Source organism: Melanerpes formicivorus, unplaced genomic scaffold, assembly GCF_026170545.1.
Source record: "Melanerpes formicivorus ecotype bairdi unplaced genomic scaffold, bMelFor1.0.p_v2 SCAF_112, whole genome shotgun sequence".
In the NCBI taxonomy this organism is placed as follows: Eukaryota; Metazoa; Chordata; class Aves; order Piciformes; family Picidae; genus Melanerpes; species Melanerpes formicivorus.
Window position 1 is genome coordinate 1,511,960 of NW_027142464.1, and position 20,814 is coordinate 1,532,773.

At 61.9% G+C, this 20,814-nt stretch overlaps 1 protein-coding gene across 1 annotated transcript; it reads left to right on the top strand.

Annotated features, from left to right (window-relative positions):
* Positions 1-4,557: 4,557 nt before the first annotated feature.
* On the top strand, positions 4,558-9,774 carry NEUROD2 (neuronal differentiation 2). Its single transcript, XM_068166932.1, has 2 exons — positions 4,558-4,692; positions 5,946-9,774. The coding sequence occupies exon 2, from the start codon at positions 5,951-5,953 to the stop codon at positions 7,022-7,024; it is 1,074 nt and encodes a 357-aa protein (XP_068023033.1). The 5' UTR covers positions 4,558-4,692; positions 5,946-5,950; the 3' UTR covers positions 7,025-9,774.
* The last annotated feature ends 11,040 nt before the right edge of the window (positions 9,775-20,814 follow it).

Here is a 20,814-nt window from a genome sequence, read left to right on the forward strand (position 1 = left end):
AGCCACGGGGCGGGGGGGAGGGTGACTGCAGGAGGTCTCCTGTCTGCTCCTGCACAGTCCAGCGGTTGTGATGCTGTGGCCCACTCTGACCTCCCCCAGGTGGCCTTGGCACCTCACCAGCTGCCAGCTGGTGACACAATGGCAGAGCCCTTCAGCCCTAGATCCCAGGTTGGGGTCCTCTTGCCCCTCCCCCCTTCCCCGCCCCCCCCCCCCCCCCCCGTCCCCAAAGAGCATCTGACCCCCAGCAAGGGCAAATCCAGTGAGTGTTGGGTGACAAAAGGGCGTGGGGGTGAACACAAAAGTCCCCTGGGGTGGCACAGACGTCCCCTAGGGTGACACAAAAAGCCTCCTAAGGTGCCCTGTCCCCCTCCTCAGCACCCTCGACCCGCTGCCCCAAGCACAGCCAGGGCTCCAGCAGATCCCCACTGCCCAGCTCCCAGGGCCTCGTTTCCCTAACCAACAGCAAGGGTCTCGAACACAGCTGGAGGAGTCCCTGGCCCATGGGCAGGGGGTCCGGGCGGGGGGTCTGGCTTGCTCCAGGGGCAGGATCCTGGTGAAGCAGCCACCCCGTGGCACTGGGGGCTTCGCTTGGCACCAGCACCACCATCATCACCCTGTCCTCCCCCAGCAGGGGAAGAGAGGATCCTTCAACCCCCCCCAATCCCAGCAGTCAGGACCATCCCTTCCTCCCTCCCTGCCTCAGTTTCCCTCCACCATCAGCGTCCTCCTCCCATCTCCCCAACGCCCCCCACGACCCACTTGCAAGGATGTCTGGGGACAGAGGGACAGGCGGAACACCCCCAGACGCCCACCCACCCACAGCTGGGGCCCTGCTCACCCAGCGGCTGGCAGATGCCCAGGGATGGGTCCCAGGAGGGAGAGCCCGAAGGCAGCGGGGACAGGGCCGGGGACAGGGCCGGGCTGAGCTCCCCCTGCTGCCGCTGTGACATTCCCGGCGGTGGCTTCGCCGCCTTGGCGCATCCATCTCTGCCCAGCCTTCACCTCCCAGAAATATTGCAGCTCCGAGCCGGCTCCATCTGGCAGCGCAGCCCCCGCCTCCCCCCACCGCCGCTCGCAGGGAGATGCCCGAGCCGCTTCCTCCGCTCAGGCCCTGGGTGGCTTGGCCCTGTTGAGAGGATAAAGGAGACCCCAACAGCAAGAGGGGCCCCCGTCGGTTGTCCCCCAGCCCCGCTGCGGGGAGGGACATGGTGGTCACCGCGCTGAGGATGCAGCAGCCGGCTGAGGCCAGGCAAATGCAGCTCGAGTGTGGCCCCAGGGAGCTGCCCTGGGCCCAGCTGGCTCCCAGCCGGGTCCTGGCACCACCCTGCGCCCAGTTCCCACCTTCCTCTCTGCCAGTGTTGACCCACTTCTGTGCCACTCCCGGTGCCACGTGTGTCCCCCAGCACCTACCTCTGGGACATCTGCGGGCAGGGTCCTCATCACCTTCCTGCTGGAGGGGAAAGGGAAGGGACAGGGAGGATGAATTCTGGCGGATGGAAGAGGTTCGTGCAGCAGCCAGGCACCCCCAGGTGCCTGCCAGGCAGCAAGACCCCAGGTGTCCCAGCTGGGGTGGTCAAGGACTGGAGGTGGCAGTGCCAGGAATGCCACTCCCTGCACCCAAGGACCAGCAGCAGCTTGGGAACCAGGACCCCGCGGTCGCTGTGCCCAACTCCCCCAGCCCCAAACTCCTGGGGCAGGACAAATCACCCCAGCCCAGCTCCTTCAGCCACAGCACCAGCACCCAGCCCTGCCCCTGCTCCCCAGCGTGGTGCCCCCCGCTGTGCCCAGGCCTGGGTTCACCCCAACCTCACCTCCTCCTGTTGCACAGGGAAGCTCCTGCTCCCCGGGGCCAGATTCTGCTCCCTAGGGCTCGATCCTGCTCCTCAGGAAGGAATCCTGCTCCCCAGGGCTGGATCCTGCTCCTCGGGAAGGAATCCTGCTTCCCAGGGTCAGATCCTGCTTCCCAGGGTCAGATCCTGCTCCCCAGGGAGGAATCCTGCTCCCCAGGGCCAGATCCTTCTGGCATAGCCTCCATGCCAGGATGCTGAAGCCACCCCCACCCGAAGGCACCTGGGGACCAGGCTGGGGTTGCCCTTTCCCTGCTCTGCCCTGCGCCATGGTGGAGGTCACAGCCCAGGGATGGCACCGGGGTGCCTCCTGCTGCCCGCACCGCGGGGTCACGTCCCTGGCACAGGCCGCCTGAGGGCCCCTGGCACCGCCCCGGCCCCGGCACAATGCAGCGGTTTGGGTTTTCATCTCGCTGCTCCCCTTTCATCTCCTCTCCCCGTTTCATGTCTCCACTTTCTTCTCCCTCCAAGCGCTGTGAATGCTGATGAGGCTCACGCCAGCGCCCACCCTGCCGCTCGCCGGCTGCTAATTAGGCTGGAACCAAGCACCGGGCCAAGGGCTCGCGGCTGTGCCCTGTCCCCATCGCTGCCCCCTCCCGGGGCCGCCTGCCCGCTCAGGCCCTGGCATCTCCTCCCCCTCCAGCACCTTCAGTTTCCCCCCAGCTGGGCTGCGAGCCCAGGGCTGGGGCACCACCAGCTTTGCCACCCCGATATCAGCGGTGCTGCCAGGCTGGAGTGGGGCTGTGGGCACTCACCTGGGGGAGGTGGGGGGTCCCCTGGCATGAGAACCGTGGGCGGTGGAGTGGGGACTTACCCAGAGCTGGCCGGAATGGGCAGCACCAGCGTGCCACGGGTGGTCTCTCAGGGCACGTCGATGCCCGGCCCGGCCCCCGCCTGCAAAATGAAGATGGCAACACCAGAAGGAGCTGAACGGTGCTGCGAGGGAGGGCTGCGGTGTGCCGGGAGCCTGCCCAGGAATCAGTGCCCCGGCGTGGCACCGGCGCTGGCACGGTTGGAGTGGGCCCTGCCTCCCCGCGGGCCGGCCCCAGCCCAGGTGCCATCTGCTCGGCCGCAGCCGTGAGTGACAGTCGGAGGGTTCGGCGGCGGCGGCGTGCGGGAGGGGGGGGGGATTTGAGGGGGGGTCTCTCGTCACCGGTGGGGGCCCCTCGGTCACGTGCCAGCCCCCGGCACCTGCACCGGGGGAGCGGGCGACGCCGCTGGCACAGACCTGGGCACGGCCAACCCTTTGTCTGCCTGTGGGCACAGCCCCGGCCACCGCTGCCACCGTGTCCCTGCCGTGCCCGCTCCGCGGCCGTGCCCCCCGTGCGTGTCTGTGGTGCACGGGGGGTACGTGCCAGTGCGTGGCACCTGTCACCTGCTGCCCCTTCCCCTGCTTGTGCCCCTTGACCCGGGCATGCCCTCGGGCTGCTGGGGACACAGAGAGGACCCAGGCCACGGGGAACGTCCTGTGGCTCGGCACGGGGGCTGCAGCCCGGAGCGGGGCACAGGGTGCTGGGATCCGGCTCCCAGGGGCACAACGTGCCCGTTAGAGGCTCACTGGTGCCACCAGTGCCCCCTCCAGCATGTGGGAGCGAGGGAAATAGCAGCAGGGGCTCCTGGCTGCACATGCAGCGCGGTGGGGACAGATTTGGAGGCTGGGGTGTGACAAAGTGCTGCCAGGCCTGGGCACAGGGCGACGGCTGGTGAGGAAGAGCCTGGCAGACAAAGGCCTTGCCGGTGTCACTGTGGCACGGCCGGGCCTGTGCCATCGCCACCATGGCACCTTCAGCCGTGGGGTGTTTGGGCATCGTGTGCAGGAGGTGTGGGTGCAGGGGGTGTGTACCCGGGGCTGGCAGTGTCTGCTCACAGCACGCTGTGCCACAGGGCCGCAGAGCCAGGCTGGCACTGCTGCCTGGCCACGGGGGTGCCAGCGGAGGCTTTGGGGTGGTGTGGGAAGGCGGAGGGGCCATGTGCCACCCCGCGCGGGGACTCACGGCCCTGCAGCTACCACCCCTGCCCACACCCCCAGCCCCCTGCCCACGCCGGCGCGACCAACCCGGGCACCGCCACCTCCCCGGGCCCTGCTCGACCACAGCCCCCAGCCCGCTCCGGGCCCTCGGCACCGCCGCCATCCCCTCTCGGCTGGCAGCCGGCAGGGTGGGGACGGACCCGGGGCGAGCCTCCGCCGCGCTCTTTCGCGGCGAGCCGCAGATGCCAGCTCCCAGCCCGGGGTCCCTACGGCGTTTCCCTGGCTTCGCCCCGGTGCCACGCCGGGCCCGGGCGGGATGGCCGAGTTCCCTTCACCACCACCCTGTGGCTGTGGCTCCATTGTTCAGCCCCGGCCCCGCCATCGCCTCGCATCTCGCCCGGGTCCCATTTTGCGGCGTGTAGGCAGAACTGGAGATTTGGAAGGAGCTTTTTTTTTTTCCAGGGGGGGGTTTGTGGGTTTTTTTTTGTGGTGTTTTTTTTTCCCTTTTTTTTTTTCCCTTTTTTTTTTTCCTCCTTTTTTTTTTTCTCTTTTTATTTTTTTTTCTTTTTCCCTTTTTTTTTTTTTTTTTTGAGTACAGAGTGACAGATGGCGAGTCCTCCTTCCCCAGAGAGACAAATCTCCCTGAATGCAAGCGCATGTCAATCATTAGCTCTCATGTGATAGCTCTCGCGCATGACGTGCCAACCATATGGCACTGGCAGCAGAGCTGGTACCCCCCTTTGCTGGGTAGAGATGCCACTCTCGCCTCCTTTTGGATAGAGGACTGCAGGAGGCTGGAGCACCTCAAGGAGCCACGTCCCAGTCCCAGAAGATGCTGGGAACAATGAAATAGGAATTCCTGCGGTCCGCCCGAAGGTGAGTTATGTAAGAAGTGGAGGGTTGGGAGGGCAGCGGTGGAAACTTGAATGGAGAAAAGGCAACTTCCATGTTGATTTTGTTTCTCCGCCACGTCTCGCCCTTTCCCCCCCCCCTTCCCCCTTCACCCCCTCCCCGCCTCACCCACCCAACCCCAGCTTTCCTTCTCCCTTCGGCCCTCAGTTCTCCCGCTCCCCGTCGGCCCCACCGATGGGGTTTCCCTAATCCCCACTCGGAGACACCTCCCTCCCTTGAGGGTTATAGGGGTTATGGAAGCGGGGAGGTGGGGGGGGGGGAAGGTGGTGTTGGGGGTTTCGTTCCCCCGACACCTCCCCGGCTGGGCGCGTCCCCAGGGCTGCGCGATCCCGGTGGGACGGAGCGGGCAGCAGCGGCCGAGCGGCATCAACGAAATCAACGCGAAGCCGCCGCGCCGCCGCCCCCGGGGACCCTGACCCGGCGGAGCCGCCTCTCTGCTCCCCTCCAGCGCCCTCGGTCCCCGCCCCGGGCGGTGCCCCCCGCCCCGGTCCCACCGGCACCGCCCGCCCCGGGGGTGACCCCGGTAGCGCCGCCGCCTGACACCCCCGCGCTCCCCCGGAGGGGTCCCCGGCCGCGGCCGCCCCCGCCGCCCCCCGCCGCCCCCCGCCGCGCCGCCGTTCGATGCCGCCGCATTTTATGGGCCCCTCACCGGCGGCTGTGGGAGCGAAACACTGGGGTGGAGAAATGGGGGCCCGGGAGGGGCCGACTGGGGTTGGAGGGGGTACGGCGGTGGGGGGGGCGGCCGCGCCTCAGCCCCTCCAGCCCCGGGACGGCGGTGACACAGCCGCGGCCGGGGCCGCTCCCTGCCCGCGGCGGGGAAAAGTTGAAGGCGTCAAAGAGCGGCCGGAGGCACTGGGCCCGGCCCGCGGGGCACCGGGGAAGGGAGGCGGGAGGTACCGACCGGACTGGTGGAGGGAAACACGGGAGGAAATCGGTACTGGGCAGCGGGACACGGGCGGTGGCGGCGGCAGCGGAAAGCCCGGGGGTGGGGGGATGTGGGGGTCGGGGGGTCATCGCCGCGCCCCGAGGGAGCTCCGGTGCCAGCGGGGTCGGGCAGCCGGGACGGGCAGCGGCAGCGGGCGGCTCCGCGCTCAATTCGTTTTCGGCGGCCTCGGTGCCGCGGAGCCGCTCCCCGGGGTGGTGCTGGGGAGGGGGTTGGAGGGGGGGAGGCGCGGCGGGGCCGCCGGTAACGCCTGGCTCTTTGCCCCCCGCTGCAGCCACCATGTTGACGCGACTTTTCAGCGAGCCCAGCCTGGTCCCCGAGGTCCCGAAATTCGCCGGTTGGGCCGAGGAGTGCGAGGAGGATGCGCGGAGCGAGAAGGAAGAACGGGCAGGGAAGGGCTGCGCCCCCCCCGAGGAACCGCCCGAGGGGTCGCTGGGGGAAAGCAAAGAGGAAGGGGAGTTAGGAGGGGACGAGGAGGAGGAGGAGGAGGAGGAGGAAGGCCTGGAGGAAGCGGAGGGTGAACGACCCAAGAAGCGGGGTCCCAAAAAACGCAAGATGACCAAGGCGCGGCTGGAACGGTCCAAGCTGCGGCGGCAGAAGGCGAACGCCCGGGAGCGGAACCGAATGCACGACCTGAACGCGGCCCTGGACAACCTGCGCAAAGTGGTTCCTTGTTACTCCAAAACCCAAAAGCTCTCCAAAATCGAGACCCTTCGCTTGGCCAAGAACTACATCTGGGCTCTCTCCGAGATCCTGCGCTCGGGCAAGCGGCCCGACCTGGTCTCCTACGTGCAGACTCTGTGCAAGGGGCTCTCGCAGCCCACCACCAACCTGGTGGCCGGTTGCCTCCAACTCAATTCCCGCAATTTCCTCACGGAGCAAGGCCAAGAAGGGGGTCGTTTTCACGGTCCCAACGCTTCCTTCGCCGTTCACCCTTACCCGTACCCCTGCTCGCGGCTGGCCGCGGCGCAGTGCCCACCCGCCGCCGGGCCCGGTGCCCACGGGTTGAGGACACACAGCTACTGCTCGTCCGCCTACGAGAGCATCTACGGCAACGCCTCCCCCGATTACAACAGCTCGGAGTACGACGGGGGGCTCAGCCCCCCCCTCTGCATCAACGGCAACTTCTCCCTCAAGCAGGACTCTTCTTCCCCCGACCACGACAAAAGCTACCACTACTCTATGCACTACTCGGCGCTGCCCGGTTCCCGCCCCACCGGCCACAACCTGGTCTTCGGCTCGGCGGGGGTACGCGGGGGGGTCCACTCCGAGAACATCTTCCCCTACGACATGCACCTCCCGCATGAGCGGGGCCCCATGTACGAGGAGCTCAACGCCTTCTTCCACAACTGACCCCATCCTTCCCCCCCACCCCCCATCATCGCCACCCCCACCCTCGGACCCCCCTCCACCCCGACCCATCCCCGAGGCGCGGGGAGATGGGGGGGGGACACACACACACGGGATGGGGACACACACACACACACACAAACACACACCCGCGGAGCGGCCCCCGAGGGCTCCGCCGTGGGCTTTGGTGCAATATGGGGACCCGGCCCCGGCGGCGGGTCCCTGCGCCCCGTGGGGACAAAAGTGCTTTTTTGGGAGGATTTCCCCTTTTCCTTCAATTCTTACTAGCAGTCAGTTCGTTCATTTGTCCTTATCTGTCAGTTAGTTCATTCCTTCTTATTGTTTCTTATTTATTTAGCCGGGGTTTAATATTATTGTTGTTATTAATCATTTACTTAATAATTTATTTCCACCATTATTTCTTTTCCTCTTTTTATTTTCTGGGGTTTTTTTTCCCCCCTCTTCTTCTTTTCTTTTTCTTCTTTCTTTCTTCTTTTTCGCTTCTGTTTTTCTCTTCTTCTTCTTCTTTTTCTCTTATGTTTTCTTCTTCTTCTTCTTCTTCTTTCCTTCTTTTTCTTATTCTTTTTCTTGTTCTTTTCTTCCTTTTTCTTCTTTTCCTTTTCTCCTTTGCTTCTTTTTTCTTCTTTCTTCTTCTTCCTTCTTTCTTCTTCTTCCTTCTTCTTGCTTCTTCTTCTTCTTATTTATTATTATTAGTATTATTAATTATTATTATCATTATTACTACTATTATTATTATTACTTTTATTACTATTATTATTATTATCGCTACTATTATTCTTACTACTGTTATTGTCGAAGCCGCCCCCCCCCCCCCCCGAGCCCACCCCACTGGCTCAAGCCGAATCTTTTCCTCTCGAATTCGTTTCGATTCCATTTTTAAATCTCTTTTTCATACGGTTTTCCTCCCCCCCTCTTCCCCCCTTCCGCTTCCTCCCCACCCCATTTGGAGCCTTTTTCTCCCCTTCACCACCCTCCTCCACCCCACCCCCCCCCACACACACCTCCTTACTCCCGCACCCACCTCCCCCTTACCCCCCGGCATTGGACACCCGCTGCCCCGGCCCCGTTGGGGCGAGAGGAGCCCGCGGAGAGCCGCGGAGCGAAACTTTCCGAAGCAATAAAGAGGCGAAGGGAGGAACCCACATTTTCTATCTATGCAAGCGGGCCCGGCCCGGCGGACGCTCAGAGATGCACTTTGCTTTGGGGGGGCCCCCCAGGGCCCCGCTCCCCACCCCGGGAGCTCCTCTCGCAGCGCGTGTGTCAGGACGTTTTTTACCTGTTTGCAAAAACTTGAAACGGAAAAAAAAAAAAAAGTTAAAAAAAAAACAAACAAAAAAAGAAAGAAAGAAAAAAAATAAGGAAAGGAAAGGAAAAAAAAAGGAAACAAAACAAAACAAAAAAAATCCAACAAAAAAAGGGAAAAAAGGGAAAAAAAAAAGAGGAAAAAAAAATGAGGAAAAAAAAAAGGCGAAAAAAAAATTCATGATAAAAAAAAATGACAAATCTCTCCCCCCCCTTCCCCCAGCCCCGCGGAGCCCCCTCCCCCCCACCCCCTTTCCCTTTCCCCTTCCCCTAGGTTCTCCCGCACCGGTAGAACCGGGGCCGGGCTTTATGCAAGCGGGGTTCGGGGGTGTGGGGTTGGGGTTGGGGGGCCGGGAGAGGTGGTGGAGGAGGGGGAAAGGGAGGGGGGGGTTCGGCGGGGCTGAGCCCGGCCCGGCTCCGGGTTGCCGCGTTCCCGCGGTCGGGAGCCGAGGCAACGTTCGGTAATTCAGATTCTTTGAGGATTATTCTTTCTTTCTTTCTTTCTTTCTTTCTTTGACTTTTTCCTTTCTTTTCGTATTTTAAATGATTTAATTTTTTTTTTACTTTACTTTATTTTATTTTATTGTATTTTATTTTATTTTCTCTTTACTTTTATTTTTTTCCCCTGGAGCGTGCCCGCCCCCACCTTTGAGAAACCAGCATTAAAGGGAGAGCAGGGAGAAAGAGGAAGAGGAAGAGGAGGAAGGAGGAGGAGGATTTCTTGAGACGTGCTTTCGAAACGAACAAAAAAAAAAACCAAAACAAAAACATAAAAAAAAAGAGAAAAAGAGGTAGAAAAAAAAAAAATAAGGGAAAAAAAAAAAAAAAGGAAAAGTTTTGGGGTAAAAACAAAAAAAAAAAGGAAAGAAAGAAACAAAAAAAGCAACAAAAAAAAAAGCAAGAAAAGAGAGAGAAAGAAACAAAACAAAACCACAACCGTTGTAGCAAAGGGGACCCGCCTGTCCGACACCAGAAGTGCTTTCGTGTTTCCGTTCCGTTTCATTTCGATTAATAAATATTTATGGCCAACGATATGCAAGACACCCCCCCCCTCCCCTCCCCCCACCTCTCCCTCCCCCCCTCTCTCCGCTCCCCCCCCCCCTTCCCCCCCCCCCCGCCCCGTTCCCCGCTCCCCGCTCCCCGCCGCGGATGCTTTTTTTTTCCCCCCCTTTTCTCTGGCGGAGCGCGGGGGTCCCCGGGGTCGGGATTGGAGGGGGGGGGGTGGGGTAGGGGGGGCCCGGCGAGAACTGCATGCACCGGTGTCCCCCTTCCCCAGTTTCCTTCCCTTTCCGTTTCCCCCTCCACCCGGGGCTCCCCCCACCCCACCCTCTCGGCCCCGCTGGACGCTCGCAGCCGGGTCCCCGCCGTGACGAGCCGCCGCCGCCGCCGGTGCGATTCGCGGCGAACCTGTAATTACCGAGCGTCCTTCGACGGCGATTAATAAATATTCAATGTTGACTTTGCCGCCTTCGCCGCTTTCTTTCCGCGCCGGGGCACAGGGGGCACCGGCCTGACCCCCCTCCCGCCGCTATCGGGGTCGTCACCGGTACGTCCCGGTACCTCCCGGTGCCTCCGCCCGAGTGCGCGGCCCGCGGTGGGGCGGCGCTGATATAACGTGGCTCTGCCCCACGGGTGTCCCCCCCGGGACCGGGGAGGCGGTGTGAGTGTATGCCGTCCCCCCTCCCGCCGATAAAGGCAGCGGGGCAGCGGCCCGGCTCGGTCCCGGATCCGCCGTTAACGGGAAAGCCACAGCCGTGGCACCACTCCGGTCCCCCGGGACAACCGTGCCCAGAGCTGGCACAGGACCGAGGTGCCGATGGCCTCGGCGAGGGTGCGCGGCGGCCAAGGATGGGTTGCTGGCCTCGGTACACGCTCGGCTGCCGGGGTGGTGCCAGTGCCAGTGCCCACCGGAGCCCCGGCAGCGTCGATGAGGTGTCTGGTGCCAGTGTCGATTCCCGGTGCCAGAGCCCGATGGTGCCCCGGGAGTTTCGGCCCGGTGCCCGGTGCCGGTGCCCATGCCATTGTCAGTTCACAGTGCCGGTGCCCTGTGGATGCCCTAAGCCCCGTCGCGGTGCCCGGTGCAGAGCTGTCCGCCGCGGCGGTGCTGAACGGGTTCCAGCGCTCCTCCGCCTTCTCTGGCGAACGGGCATCGGTCTATTGACCGTCCCCGCCACCGGGGCTCATCACCGCCCGGCAGCCTCGGACTCTGGGCATCGTCGGGCACCGGGCTCCCCGTCGTGTGCTGTCGCTGCCCACGGGAATCGCGGGAGTCGGTTGCCCGCGGGTGTCGACGTGTACCGGGGCGGCACCCCGAGGACGGACTCTCTCTGGTTTCCTCCCGGGAGAGGCCCCGCGGCTTTTGAGGGAAATCTGGGCAGGTTTGGGGTCAGACCGGGCCCGGGGCCGCCGGGGCTGAAAAAGGGGAACGACTCCAGCACGGCCCCGACGTGCCGGGCCCGGCTCGGGTAAATGGGCGGCGGGGAACAGGGACCGGGAGGGGAGCAGCCCCCCGCCAAGCTCTCCTCGCGCACCCCTGGTCCGGTCCCCGGCACTCGCTGCTCCCGGAGAGGAGCGAAGCCTCTTCCGACGGCTCCAGCCCGAGCATTCGCCCGGGAAGGGCCTCGTTTCTCCGGGGAAAACGCCCGGGAGAGGACCCGGGAAGCTCCTCCGTGGAGCCAGGTGCCGGCGATGCCCTTCAGCCGGCACCCCGCGACCGGCACCGGGACCGCAGCCCGAGGATGGGGCGGCGACGGGCGGATGCCCAGGCCGAGGGAAGGGGACCTGGGGGTTGCGAGTGGCCCCCGACATCTGTTCCCGGGAAGGGCCCGGGGCCGGTTGTGGCGGAGAGCGTCGGTGCCGGTGGCGGGACTGCGCTTTTCCGTTTCATTCCCGAGATTTTTGTTTCCCCGGCCCCGCCGAAGCGAAGGGATGCGGGAACCCGCCCCGCCACTCCGGCACCGACCGGCCCCGCAATGCGGCCCCTCGCTCGGTGCATGGCCCCGATTCGAAGCTCTGGAAAAAAACCTCCGGTGCAAAGCTCCGGTGGAAGGTTTTGGTGCGCGGCCCCGGTACACGGTTTCGTCGCAAAGCTCCTGTACACGGCCCCGGTGCATGCCCGGGATGCCCGGTCCCGGTACAAGGCTTCGGTGTCGGGTCCTGGTACAAGGCTCCGGTGCCCGGTCCCGATACCCGTTCGGTGGCTTTCCGGGAGGGGAGGTCGGGAACTGCCTGACAGCTGCGACCCACGGGGCTTCGAGAAGGTTTTGCGTGATGGTGGCATCAAATTCACCCCGGGTGGGGGCGGAATTTATGCGGGGGTGTTACCGGGACACCAGCACGGCTCGGCCTGGGGGGACCGGAGCGGGTCCAGCAAGGAGTGGACCTCTCTGTGGCAGCTGGCTCAGGTTCAACCCCCCCTATTCAAGGGCAGAATGAGACGAGGGGGTGGCGGGGGGTGGTTTCCGCCCCACTCCCCTACCCTAGATACTCCCAGTGCCCCCCAGTGCTCCCAGTGCCCTCGACCCGTCTGAGAACGGCGGCAGGACTCGGGGCGAGCGCCAGCTCCGGGTCGCCGCTGCCACCCGGCGAGTGCCAGCCGTGGGGAGGTGGCGGGGGGGGGAGGAGGAGTCATTGCTTCAGTTTAAATTTCACGGCATCTGTTCGTTATTACCCGGCGCGGGCTGGATACGGGCAGCGAAATTAACGCCAGATCCCTGCCAAAATCGCAGCCACCGTAAAAACCGGAGCCTCCCGGCGCCGGGCTTCTCACCGAGCTGCGGAGGCGGCCCCGTTACCCCCACCGGAGTCTGGTGGCTTCTCTCAAGGGGCTTAAAAGTCGAGGGGAGGAGTGGGGGTGGTCAGGAGTGTGTGTGCGGGGAGGTTCCCCCCCCGGGTGCTGTGCGATGAGGACACCGAAATGGTGACCGCGGGGACAGGAAGGGTCTCCGCTGTCCCTGGAGCTGTAACCGGGGCGGGTCGGGCTGGCAGAGGTCCCCGCCGCACCGGGGGCTGCCGAGACGCCCCCTCCCCTCCCTTTCTCACCCCCTCCCCCGGGCTGCCAGGCTCCATCGCAGAGGAGTTAAAACAAGGACATCTGTGCCTGGAATCGCTGCGAAGCTCCAAACCTGCCAACGCCTGCTGGCACCGGCCGCCAGCAAATGCTGGTTCTCCGGAATGCGGCACCGCCTGCAGCCCAGCCCGGGGGGCCAGCACCGACACCCCCCCCCTCCCTGTCTGCAGCCCAGCCTGGGGGGCCTGGCCCCTCAGCCCCGAACACCGCCCAGCCTGGCCCGACCCGGCCCCGGAGGCTGCGGAGCAATTTTGGAGTGGGGGTTTGGCCCAGCTGGTGTCCCCCCCCCCCCCGCCGGGTACACGCACGTGTGAGGCGGGGGTGGGGTGTGTGCACCCCCCTGGGGACTGTCCCGGCTTACCGTCGTGTCCCCGTTATGTCCCCATCACGCCCCTGCCAGTAGCAGCCTGGAGAGGAGCTCAGGTGCTGGAGCCCCCCAGCCCTCTCTAGGGTCGGATCCCCCCCATTTCCCACCCCTAACCCTACTGCCGGTGTGGGGCTGAGTTCTGACCTCCGTCTCCATCCCCACCCGAGGTGCAGTGGTGGTGGTGGTGGGATAGTGGTGGTGGGAAATGCCAGAGGGTTGAAGAGAGGCCCCCACGTTCCCGTGGGGCACGGCGAGCGCTGGGGAGGCTGCATGGATGGGCTGGGAGAGGGTAAAGCAATAAGAGGGGATCCAGGTGGTACCCAAGGGAAGGGATCGCCCAGGGCCAAGGGCACTTGGACAGCCTGAGCTCTGTTGAAGAGCGCGGGGGTCTCCAGCCCCTTCGCCCCCTGCTCACCTCTAAGGGGAAGGAAAGGTGCAAACCCCCAAACGAGACAGCCTGGGGTGGAGGCTGGATCCAGCAGACGCTGGGCTGGCCCTGTCCAGGAGCTGCAGAGAGCAGGTGGTGCCCACCTGAGCACCCTGCACAGCCAAGCACAACCCCTTCCCTTCCCTTCCCTTCCCTTCCCTTCCCTTCCCTTCCCTTCCCTTCCCTTCCCTTCCCTTCCCTTCCCTTCCCTTCCCTTCCCTTCCCTTCCCTTCCCTTCCCTTCCCTTCCCTTCCCTTCCCTTCCCTTCCCTTCCCTTCCCTTCCCTTCCCTTCCCCAGGCTCTGCAGCCCCCCAGACGCCCCAGTTTGCTGGGTAAGACCCTGCCCATGCCCCCGCCGATGCCCCCAGCCCCTCCCGGGCTCCCGCCGCAGCTCGGTGCCTCGTTTCAGACGGGAAATGTCCATTTTGTTGCTACTTAAAAGCTGATTTACGGCGGCTGCATCCCAGCCCTTGCCTTGGCCCGCGTTCATCCCATAATATGCCCATTTCTCTTGGCAGCTCTGGCTCGGCCGGGCACGCCGGAGCTCTGTGCTGGACGGAGAGGGCACCGGGGCCCAGATTCAGCTCCCCGTTGGCAGCCTGATCCTGGCGGATGGATCCCATCTGCTTCCAGTGGATCCCAACAGCCCCAACGCAAGCGGAGGGGTGGAAGAGACCCACCCGGGGCTGCAGGGCTGGAGGGGACACAGCAAGGGATGGGGACAGCACATGGCGGGGGGGGGGGGGGGCTTCACGTCACCCTCTCACAGCCAGGACCCCCCCCCCACCCCCCCCCCGTTTCCATCCCGCTTCCGCCGGGATGAAGCCGATGGGATCCATCCACCCATGCAGGCAGCAGGACAGACAGACGCCGTGCCCAGACAACCCGGGGGCAGGGTGGCAGCGAGCAGCCTCCCGGCTTTCCCGACCCTTCTGCGCGCTCCTAATTAAATTTGACTTAATTATCCCTCTTTCGGTTAAATGTAATTGGGAAAAAAGCACTTTTGGAAGCATCCCACGGCCCCGGTGCCCGCTCGCTTGGAGCCGTTAAAGCCTTTCCCGAGTTGGCACGGGGCGGAGGGGAGGGATCCTGCCCTAATCCCACCAAATCCAACAAGTTCCCAGCGAAAACCAATCAGGCTGAGCGCAGCTGCCATAATAATCCTAATTCCACCCCGTTCGGCACCCAAAATCCGGCGATCCGGCAGCGAAAGCCGCGGGCAACAGGGCGGGGGGCGGGGGAACGACATCTGCAGCGCTGCCCAACCTCTGCCCTCCAGCTCATGCCCTGCCCGCAGCGGTGCCAAGGTTACCCCAGAGCCCAAGGGTGAATCGCTGCCCTCCGCCCCCACCCCCCCAACCTCACCCTCCCCATCACCCTGCCTGACCCCAGCGGCCCTCGCCGAGCTCTGCCGGAGGCCGTGGCTGTGCCCCGGTGCCCGGGCGGTGGCACGGTGCCCAGGCCCACCCCCCTGCCGTGGTCTCCCCAGGGACGGGGGGGATCGGGCGGTCGCAGCTGGCGCACGCAGCCGTAATGGCCACGGCTGGGCTGGCACGGCGGCCCCGCGCCTGCGGGCACACGGGCAGCAGCAGCTTGTGTGCGGTTTGTCCTTGACTAGTCCCCGGCGTGGCTGCTGCCCTTGCCTGGCGCTGCCCGCCCCGGCACAGAGCCACCCCCCGAGTGTGCCCACAGCGGAGACCTCCCAGCTCATCGCACCAGTGGTGGCCAGAGCTTGGCTGGCACCGCGGCACGGTGCCATAGGCCGGGCAGGACGAACGACCTCCTGCCGTGCTCCGGTGGGGAGGAATCCTCTCCAGCGGTGTCTCCTCTTGGTGCTGGAGGCCGCGGGCACGGCATTGGCGCCGAGACTGGCGCCAGCACAGGCAGTACCATGGTTGTGAAGCTGGGCAGGATGTGGGGAAGGTTATTTCCATCCTGGCAGCTGTGCTGGGGGGCAAGGAGGGCACCGCAGTGCTGTGCTCCGGTGGGTAAAGGATCCTCCATGCCAGAGACATGGGTATGGTGTTGGCACTGGCATCAGCACTGGTGCCAGCACCATGACTACAGAGCTGAGTAGGATCTGGGGGGAATTATTTCCCTCCTCGTCATTATTTTGGGGGCCAAGGTGGTCGGGTGGGGAGAGACTCCTCCGTGCTGTAAAGAGGGGCATAGCATTGGCACCAGCACTGGCACCAGGGCCATGACTGCAGAACTGGGCAGGATTTGGGGGGATGTGGGGGGGTGTGAAGGGGAGGAGGGGATTGTTTCCATCCTCGCTGCTATTTTGGGGGGGGGGCACCTCACTGCCATGCTCCGGCGGGAAGAGAATCCTCCATGCCAGAGCCAGGGGCATAACCTCGGCGCTGACACCGGCGGCACCACAAAGCTGGGAGCCGGGGGTGGGTGGGTGGGTGGGGGCGGCATTCCATCGGGAAGCATCCTGACTCCAGAGGGATCCTGGAGCTGGGCTTTGGGGGTGTTTTTTTCCTCCCTCCCCCTTCCCCAATCATCTTTGCTTTTGTTGTTGTCTTTCATTCTATTAAAGTTGCCAAAAAAACAGAGAGCTCCTTAATGGCTTCTTAATGCTGCCCAGAGCGGGCGCGGGGCGAACGATGCCATCCATCTTGGCTGGGTTGGGGATCACATCTGACACCCGATCCATCATACCCTGGGACATTAACTCCTTTGGAAGGGACCCAAAACCCCGGCTCCGGCTCCTGCTCGGGCTCTGGAGCCCGGTTAACCACTTTACTGCTGGCATCTTGGCACCCGCCTGCCCGCCGGGGCTGCGGCCCTGCCGTTGTTTGTCCTGTCCATGGGTGCAGCTGGCACCGCGCGGGGGCATCCTCCTCCTCTCATCATCAACCTCCTCCTCCTCATCTCATCAGCTCCTTCTTCCTCTTCTTCCTCCTCCTCACCCATGACCTTCACCTGACCTTCACCCCCGGACCCCTCTCCCTCCGATGTTTTGGTCTCGTTTTGGGGGTTTTGTCCCCGTGGAGCATCCCGTGGGGACCAAAGGGACATTCCGAGGGGTGGCAGTGGGGGGTGGCTTTGCTCCCTAGCCCCTGCAGGTGCCCTGTGCCTCAGTTTCCCCGTTGCTCCATGCAGAAGGGCTCAGCCTGTGCCCATCTTAGGGGTGCCAGTGGGACGGGTGGGTCCCCCAGGGTGTGTGGAGGGGCTGCTGGCGCCTCACAGCCGAGGTCGGGTGGCCACATCTCCGACGCCCTCCCACCCCAGTGAGTGCTGGTGACCCCCCCCACACCCTCTGTCATGCCCCAGGAGTCTGCTGGCTCCACGGAGAATCACAGTGCCAGGGACAGTGGCACTCGTCTGGGTCCCTCCTGGGCACAGCTGAAGGTGCTGGGGGCACCCCCCAGCCCAAGCAGGGTGAGATCCTGTCCCACTCCATCCTCTGCCACGGGGGGGGGTGACACAGAGAGGGACATGGGTGGTGAGGTCCCAGGGTACCCCATGGCACCTCCACCACCCCCTTCAGCCTCATGACCTCTCTTGCCTTCATCCTCCTCACCGTCCCCATCGGCCCCATCCCCTGGGGGGGGACAAGAGGCCCCAGTCTGGGGGTTATATAGGCAGGGTGGGTGGGGCCAGGGGCAGGGGCAGGGAAGGCTGCGATTGGCCAGCAGCACAGGCCCAGGCAGGGGATTGGTTGAGGGTACGAGTCCTGGACGTGGATTGGCTGAGCTCTGTCCCTCATCCCTGGGAGCAGAGTGGTCCCTGGTGGCCATCCCGCGGTGGGTCACCCGCTGCTGGGGACGGTGTCCCAGGACCAACCGTCTGGGTGCCAGCCCTGGTCCCCAGGGTCACAGCCCCATTGCCCCAGAGGGTGCCCAGCCCCTCGGTGCCCAGCCCGGGTGGCACAGAAAGGCCACAGCAGGGACTGTCCCCTGCTGGAGTGGAGGACACAGGGACAGAATCCCCTCCTGATGGCTCCTGGCCAAGGGAAGGTCCCTGCCCTTATGTCCATCTGTCCACCCCCTTGTCTGTCTGTCCACCCCTGCACTCGCCCACCACCCTGCATGCCACCTGTCTGTCCATCCTCCTGTCCGTGTGTCTGTCCTTGCATCCACCCCCCCAGCACCTCTCCCTGCCCCCCTGGCTGCCTGTCCCCTGCTTGGCCATCCCTCCATCGATGATCTGTTGAGGGCCCTGGAACCCCTCACGGTCTGGAGCTGGCACCTGTGGAGTCTCCCTGGGTGGGTGGGGCCAGAGAGGGTGTGGCAGTGATGGGTGGGGCCAATGGGGGAGGGCTGCAGCCTCTGCCGAGCTGCTGAACCTGTTTGACGTCAGCAGCCCTCAGCACCTTCATCCTCCCCATTCCCCCCTTTATCCCCCTGACCACATCACCTCCATCACCTCCATCTCCCTCTTCACCCCTCATCCTCCCTATCATCCTCATCCTCCCCATTCCCCCCCATCACCCCCTCCACCCCATCACCCTCACCACCCCCCTTGACCCAATCACCTCCATTCACCCTCTTCACCCCTATTTCCCTCTTCACCCCCATCCTCCTCATCACCCCTCAACCTCCTCATCACCCCTCATCCTCCTCATCACCCTTCATCCTCCCTATCATCCTCATCCTCCCTTTCGCTCCCGTCACCCCCCTATCACCCTCACACTCCTCATCACCCTTCAGCCTTCCTATCATCCTCATCCTCCCCATTCCCCCCTTTATCCCCATCACCCCCATTCCCCCATCACCCCCACTCCCCTCATCACCCCCATCTTCCTCTTCACCCTTCAGCCTCCCTATCATCCTTATCCTGCCCATTCCCCCTTTCATCCCCTCGACCCCCCATCCCCCCACTCCTCTTCACCCTTCAGCTTCCCTATCATCTTCATCCTCCTCATTCCCCCCCTTCCCCCCCTTGACCCCATCACACCCCTTGACCCCTATCACCCCCTTCACCCTTTTCACCCCTCCCTCCCTCCCTCCCACCCCCTCCTTGCCCCCCTTTTTTGCCCCCCACGCTCGGCCCTCTCTCTCCCCCCAGCCCTCCCCAAGCCCCCCGAGCGTATGGCAGGAATCAGCGCCTGTCGCCGGCGCCTTAATCTGTTTTTCTAAGCCGCCCACCAGCACCACGTTCACCGAATTAGGCTGACAGCTGCCACTGCTCCTCTTCGGCTTCCCCCCCCCCCTCTCCTCTTCCCCCCCTTCCCCCCCCCGCCCTCCCCCTTTCCTCCCTCCTCCTTTATTTATTTATTTCTTTCCCCCCTTTTCCGTGCCCGCTGCCTCCTGCCGCAGCTGCCGGGGGCCGGGAGCCGTGCGGGCACCGGCGGCACGGCGTCGACGGGCACGGCCCTGGGCACGTGGGCATCCCACCCAAACACCCCGGTGGAAGCCGCCAGAGATCCTGTCGGGCTAGCATCATCCCCACCATCATCCTTCCTCTCTCCTTCCTTCCTCTTTCCCTTCCTTCCTCCCTCCCTCCCTCTCTCCCTTCCTTCCTTCCTTCCTTCCTTCCTTCCTCCTCCTCTCGCTGTGTTGTTCCTCCGCCGTGCTGGAGAGCAGTCGAATGCTCTATGCAAATGAGATGGTTATTACCGCAATGTTCGTCAAGCTGAGCTGAGAAGACATTAATAGCCTGATGAATATGCATGTGAATTTGTTAATTAAGTTAATTATTCTGCTGAAAATGCATTCGTCTTCCAAGGACATTTTCCCAATGATTTTTTTACATGCTCCAGCCATTAGTCATGCTGTATTTTAGCAGGGGGAAATGAGTTTGCTTTAAGTTGGAGGGACACACACACGCACCACACACAGCCCCACACGCGGCTCACACACACACACAGCCCCGAAAAAAAACCCCGACACAGGGAGAAAATAAATCAGGAAGGGAGAGGGAAAGGGAAACGGAGCGCGGGGGGGGCGGGGGGGAATAAAACGAGAAGGAAGAGGTGGGGGAAGGAGAGGGAAGGGAAGGGAGAGAAAAGGGAAAGGAGAGAGAAGAGGAGGGAAAAGGGAGAAGAGTGAAGGGAAAGGAGAGAAAAGGGAAAGGAGAGGAAAAGGAAGGGAGAGAAAAAGGAAGGGAAAGGAGAGAAAGGGAAGGGAAAGGGGAAGAAAAAGGAAGGGAAAGGAGAGAAAAAGGAAGGGAAAGGAGAGAAAAAGGAAGGGAAAGGAGAGAAAAAGGAAGGGAAAGGAGAGGAAAAGGAAGGGAAAGGAGAGAAAAAAGGAAGGGAAAAGGAGAGAAAAGGGAAGGGAAAGAGGAGAAAGGAGAAGGGAAAGGAGAGAAAAGGGAAGGGAAAGGGGAGAAAAGGGAAGGGAAAGGAGAGAAAAGGGAAAGGAAAGGGGAGAAAAGTGAAGAGAAAGAAAAGGAGAAGGGAAAAGGAGAAAAGTGAAGGGAAAGGAGAGAAAAGGGAAGGAAAAGGAGATAAAATAGAAGGAAAAGGACAGAAAAGAGAAGGGAAAGGAGAGAAAGTCAAAAGAAGAGGGAAGAAAATTGAGGGAAAAGGAGATAAAGTCCAAGGAAATGGAGAGAGATCAAGGAAAAAGGAAGGAAAATCAAAGGAAAGAGAGGGAAATCATGGGAAAAGGAGGAAAAAAGTCAAAGGAAAGGGAAGGAAACCAAGGGAAAAAGGAGAAAAACGTCAAAGGAAAGGGAGGGGAATCAAAGGAAAAGAAGAGAAAAACATTGAAAGGGGAAATCAAGGAAAAAGGGGGGAGAGTAAAAAAGGCAACAAATATCAAGGAAAAGGTCAAAAATAACAAGGAAAATGTGAAAACAATCAGGGAACAGGTGGAAAAATCAAGGGAAAGGTGCACAAGACAAGGAAAAGTTGGGGGAAAGGGAGAGGAAAGGCCAAAATAAGGATGGAAAAGGCAAAAGTTGTCAAGAAAAGGTTGAAAAAAGTGGAGGAAAAGGAGAAGAGAATCAATGAAATGTGAAGAAAATCAAGGAAAAGGCCCAAAAGAGGAGGGAAAGGGCAACAAAGTCAAGGAAGAGGAAGAAAATATCCAGGAAAAAGAGGGAGAATAGAGGAAAAGGCAAAAAATATAAAGGGAAAGGTGGGGGAAATCAAAGGAAAGTTGGGAAAAGCAAGGGAAAAGCTGAAAGAAAAGACAGCAGGCAACAAAAATTGAGCAAAATGGTCAGAAAGTGAGGGGGGAAATGAGAAAAGTCAAAGAAAAGTCAAAAAATAGCAAGAAAAAGGCAAAAGAAATCAGGGGAAAGAGTCAAAAAAATAAGAAAAGGTTTCTAAAAATCAGGAAAAGGTGAAACAAGTCCAGGAAAAGGCAAAGAAAATGGAGAGGAAAGAGGGAAAAAAGTAAGGAAAAGGGTAAAAAAAAGTGAAGAAATAGGTTAAAAAACAGCAGAAGGGGAAGCAAAAATATCAGGAACAGGAACAATGTTGGGAGGGAAAAGAGGAAAAATTGAAGGGAAAGGGCAAAAGTTGGAGGAAAATAGGGGAAAAAAATCAAGGCAAAGGTCAAAAGTGGATGAAAAGGGGGGAAAAAAATCATCAATGAGGCAAAAAATGGGGGGGAAAGAGCAAGAAGGGAAGGAAAAGGGCAAGAAGGGAAGGAAAAGAGCAAGAAATGAAGGAAAGGAGAAAGAAATGAAGGAAAAAGGGAAAGAAA